This window comes from Ictidomys tridecemlineatus, chromosome 4 (genome assembly GCF_052094955.1).
Source record: "Ictidomys tridecemlineatus isolate mIctTri1 chromosome 4, mIctTri1.hap1, whole genome shotgun sequence".
Taxonomy (NCBI): Eukaryota; Metazoa; Chordata; class Mammalia; order Rodentia; family Sciuridae; genus Ictidomys; species Ictidomys tridecemlineatus.
In genome coordinates this window covers 209,624,869-209,629,774 of record NC_135480.1, presented here as the reverse complement: position 1 = coordinate 209,629,774, position 4,906 = coordinate 209,624,869, and the positions used below count along the sequence as shown (strand labels likewise).

Genomic DNA, 4,906 nt, shown 5'->3' with positions numbered 1-4,906 from the left:
GACTTCTTCTTCCTGGAGCCAGAGCCAGACTCTGCCCGACAGTCTGTCTGTCAGCGTCAGGGACACAAGGACTCCTTCCCTTTCCAGCCTGGAAAGCCCCCTACAAGGCAGCAAGGAGGAAGGGTGTGACCTGCAGCTCTTGCAGCCCACCCGGGACCGTGGGCCCAGCCCACAGCCTCTAGATTCTAGGGGCACCTGTCACTGGGCAGCCCCCAGTCCCTCGGGGGAAAATGCAGGCTGGGGTCTGCCCTCAGGAGCACGTGCTGGGGTCTCCTACCACCCCAGGATGGATCTCTCTCTGGGGATCTGGATTCTGGGGACCAGGCAGTTCCTAGAGGTAGCAGGCACAAGATGGGGTGGGGTGGCCCCACAGAAACCTCAGCCTTGGGGAAAGAGCTGAGCGCAGCACATCTGTGACACCAGAGGGTCTGGGAGACCACGGCCAGCGGCCTAGGGGAAGTGGGTGATGCCACAGGGAGGGGCCACAGACTGGGGCAGTGCACTTGCTCTATGAGGGTGCCCTGGGTCTGTACGGTGGGTGGCGTAGGGGGCGCCCATCTGGGTAGGGGCTCAGGGTGCTCACCCGGGCAGCCTTCCCTTCCCTGGGCCAAGCGGGCCTCCTCCTCCTCTTCTGGTGCCCAGCTGGTCAGGTCTGGGCCTCTCCAGAGACCATCAGGGGCAGCTGGGGCCCTGGCTTCCTGTAGCTAACCCCACTCCCAGCAGAGGAGCAGAGAGGGAGGTGGGGGTGGGGACAGTGGTTGATGCCAAAGGCCACGGGGGCAGGGGCGGGGCAGGAGTGGGAAGGCCCCAACTGCCCTCACCTTGGGCAGATGAAAGCACAGTGCTTCCAGGCAGGGGCTGAGCCAGGGGCACAGCTGTGATTTCAGGGTGCCTCTGTCAGAGTGGCTGCTGTGATTTGAGAACCTCGGGTTTCTCCAGTGACTGATTCTGGGAGGTTGTGAATGAGTAATGCCAGTGAGTAGCTGCCTTGGGGACCCTGGTTGGGAGGAGGGGTGGTAAAAAGCGGGGACCTGCAGGTGTCCTGAGCCGGGTGCCAGCCTCTCCTCCTTGTCCTCCTGCAGGGCGTGGCACCACCTGGAGACTATGGGCCTGGGGGGGCCTTGCTGGGGGGGCCCTGCTCTCGGTCCTCTGGCTCCTGTGGCTTCTGGGGTCAGCCCCAGGTGGTGTGCCAGAGCCCCAGCCCATGGTCACCATCCTCATCTGGCATTGGCCCTTCACCGACCAGCCCCCAGAGTTGCTGGGTGACACCTGCACCCGCTATGGCATGTCCCGCTGCCGCCTGAGCACTGACCGAAGTCTGCTGGCCAGTGCTGATGCTGTGGTCTTCCACCACCGGGAGCTGGAGACCAGGAGGGTCCGCCTACCCCTGGCACAGAGGCCACGTGGGCAGCCCTGGATCTGGGCCTCCATGGAGTCACCCAGCAACACCCACGGCCTCGCCCGCCTGCGTGGCATCTTCAATTGGGTGCTGAGCTACCGGCGTGACTCAGACATTTTTGTGCCCTATGGGCGCCTGGAGCCCCGCTCTGGGCCTGCGCCCCCAGTGCCAGTCAAGAGCAGGATGGCCGTCTGGGTGGTTAGCAACTTCCAGAGGCGGCAACAGCGTGCGAGGGTGTACCGCCAGCTGGCACCTCACCTTCAGGTGGATGTGTTTGGCCGTGCCAGTGGGCGTCCACTGTGTGCTGACTGTTTGCTGCCCACCGTGGCTCCCTACCGCTTTTACCTGTCCTTGGAGAACTCACAGCACCGAGACTACATCACTGAGAAGTTCTGGCGTAATGCGCTGGCAGCTGGGGCCGTGCCTGTCGTGCTGGGACCCCCGAGGGCGACCTACGAAGCCTTCGTACCTCCTCATGCCTTTGTGCACGTGGACGACTTTGGGTCTGCCCGGGAGCTGGCCGCTTTCCTCAATGGCATGAACGAGAGCCGCTATCGTGGCTTCTTTGCCTGGCGTGACAGTCTGCGCGTGCGGCTGCTGGAGGACTGGCAGGAGCGCTTCTGTGCCATCTGTGCCCGCTATCCCTACCTGCCACGTGGCCAGGTCTATGAGGACCTGGAAGGCTGGTTCCAGGCCTGAGCTCCCACAGCTCCCAAGAGGTCTGTGGGCAGAAGGCTGATGTTGAAACCAAACCATGGGCATCCGGCCCCCAGGTCAGTCGTGCTAACCCGAGGCTAGGGTCAGAGACTAGGAAGCAGGGAGGAGCAGGCTGGGGAGCTGTGGAGCAGGCGCTGGGGGAGGAGGGGGGTGGGTGGGGTGCATGTTGCTCAGGCTGCTCAGAGAGGAAAGGCAGCAGAGGATCTACCTCCCCACCTTGAACATATCTCTGTAAACAAGGCCAGCTGAAAGGGTGGAGGCCGGCCCTGGGGACAAACCTGGACACCCTGAACATCCCCAGTGAAGGTGCTCTAGTCCTGGAGAGGCAGGCGCATGGCCCTACTCTTTCTGTACCCTGGAGCCCCTGTGTGCAGGGGTGTTTGGCAACCCAGGGGCCTTGCAGGAAGGGAGGGTGGCAATAAAGAACTGCAGACCTGCTGGACACTACCCTCCAGCCACGGGTCCTTGCTTCTGACTCCAGCCCGCCTGAGTGGCCTGGGGGCCCTCATCCTCCTTCCACCTAAGACTCTGCCAAGTGGCACCCTCTCAAGGTGCCTCCCCTGACGCCCAGAGGTCTAGGTGTCTGGAGAGCAGAGAACCACAGCTAGAAACCCAGGTGGGCTAAGGTGCATCTCAGGCCAGAGGGGCTCCTGCGTGTGACAGGGCCTGACTGGTGACTTGGAGTCTCCATGGTGGTGGTGGCAGCCTGGCCGGCTAGGGGGTTGGCCTTGAGGATGCTGTGGCTGCCAGGGAGCTCCTCTTGGTGTTCTGGTTTGGGGAGAGGACAGTAGAGGTGGGGGGTGAGGCTGTTGGTGGTGCTGACAAGGGCCCTGGCTGGCCAAGCCCCTGGGGTGGGGGGCAGGGGCTTCTCTTGGGTGGGCAACGGATATGGACAGGAAGCCCCCCCACCCAGTAGCTTGTGGGGAATGCCTGCCTAGCTTCCTGTCCTGACCCAGCCTTCTGGCTAACTGGGGAGAAGCAAATGTCCCGAGACTGGGGATTGGGGGTGGCGTTTGTTCCCTTGCCCTACCCAAGGTCACCTCCCCTACAAAGGACTTAGGAGGGAGTAGGGAGTTGCAGTACCCTAAGTTTTTCATTCACTTTGGGGGTTCCCTCTGTGCATCCCAGGCTGGACACCACAGAGCCTCACACTTTCCCATCCCACTCACAGGCTGGTAAGAAGCCATCAAAGCCATCGGTAAGACTGCCCTCAGCTCCCTGGGTCCAGCCTTCCCTCTGCTGCCCTCTGCTGGCCATGTGGAGAAATGGACCCTGAAACCCGCTTAGGGCTGGGACGGTTCAGTCTTGCTCTGTCCTGGTAGTGGCCTGTCTTCAGCAAGTAATGGATCACCTTTGTGGAAGTTGGAGTTGGACACCTATGACTGTCAGACCTGGTGATACAAGCCAGCATAGGAAGGCAGCCTGTTTTCCAAGCACCACGCCTGTCCCCACCAGCAAAGAGCTGTTTCTGGGGCCAGGGTCCTCACTGCTCAGAGGACTGCAGCTGAGCAGAGCACCCAGGTGTCCTGCCAGCCTCATGGCTGTCTGTAGTGGGCTACAGCTCTATACTGCTATTGATCGGCACTATAGTTTGAATATTAGTTTAACTTTTTCATACAGAGCAGAACTGTCACCCTGACAGTTTCTCTGCCTGGTGTTCACATCCCTACAGAATGGCTGGATGCAGCCTGCTTGACTCACCCCATCAAACTCACACATGCAGATGTGCCACAGCTTCTACTATTGGCCACAGTGTGACCCCATGGAGCTCCTGCTGGGCAGCTGGGCATCAACTGTGGTGCATGCCTGCAGTCCAGCTACTTGGAGTGTTGAGGCAGGAGGATCACTTAAATCCAGGAGTTAGAGACTAACTGGGCAGTGTATCAAGACCCCCAACTCAAAATAAGAAAAAAAATCTTGGGGGAAACTCGTTTGTGGGACCCAACAAAGAAGATGGACCAGGTCCTGCCCCACCTGCCCTCTCTGACCTGTGAGTATCTGTAAGGGCAGTCTTCATTTTTACCTCTTTCTTAATCGGTGAAGGAAGGGTGCTTTACATCTTAAAAGCCTAATCAATATCACTTAGACAACAGGTGGCTCATTCATTAGGGACACAGGAAGCCCTTATGGGGTGGCTCAGGCCATTTCAGTCCCCCTCACCAGGGGCCTCCATTAAAGGGCACCAGTCAAGATGTGCTGGTCAGGTTGGACGGGGGGCTTTTGCAGCCTGGAAGGCAGTGCCTGACCTGCACAGGTGAGGTCTCTGCCTCCATCCTAGGTGAACCCGCACTTGTCCTAGGTTAGAGCAGCTGACCTCCCTGCTCCCACCGTGCTCCTCGGGGCCTATCGGGCTCTCGCGTCCAAGGGAGATCTCTGCCTGGCATGGTGGAGTTGAGTGTGACCTGGTGGGAACCAAGGCCTCCAGCTTTCCTTCAGGGTGCCTGGATGATAGCGACCACCTTGGGGCACCTCTGCAGGCGACCCCCAGGCCTGGAGCCCCTGGAAGAAGCTACGGTGCACAAAGATTCTTAGATCCGGAAAGGGGTGATCCAGGGGTCTCGGTTCAGACGCGTGCTCTGAGGGGCCACTTGCTACGGCACGCACGGGGTGGAAGGACGATGGAGGCCTCCCTCGCGGTGCAGGTGCAGGCGAGCCCCGACCCTGCGAGCGCCCCCTGATGGACGCAGCGTGCGGCGCGTCTCCTTTAAGCGGGGGCGGCGGGCGCGGGCGGGGCGCCGCGCAGAGTCGCTGTCGCCGCGGCCGCCGGGGTGGAGCTAGCGCGGAGCCGGT

General features: G+C 61.0%; 1 protein-coding gene across 1 annotated transcript; it reads left to right on the top strand.

Moving 5' to 3' along the window:
* Positions 1–2,570, top strand: Fut7 (fucosyltransferase 7). Its single transcript, XM_040286690.2, has 2 exons — positions 1–975; positions 1,083–2,570. Exons 1-2 carry the CDS (start codon positions 963–965, stop codon positions 2,096–2,098), a joined length of 1,029 nt encoding a protein of 342 aa, XP_040142624.1. The 5' UTR covers positions 1–962; the 3' UTR covers positions 2,099–2,570.
* The last annotated feature ends 2,336 nt before the right edge of the window (positions 2,571–4,906 follow it).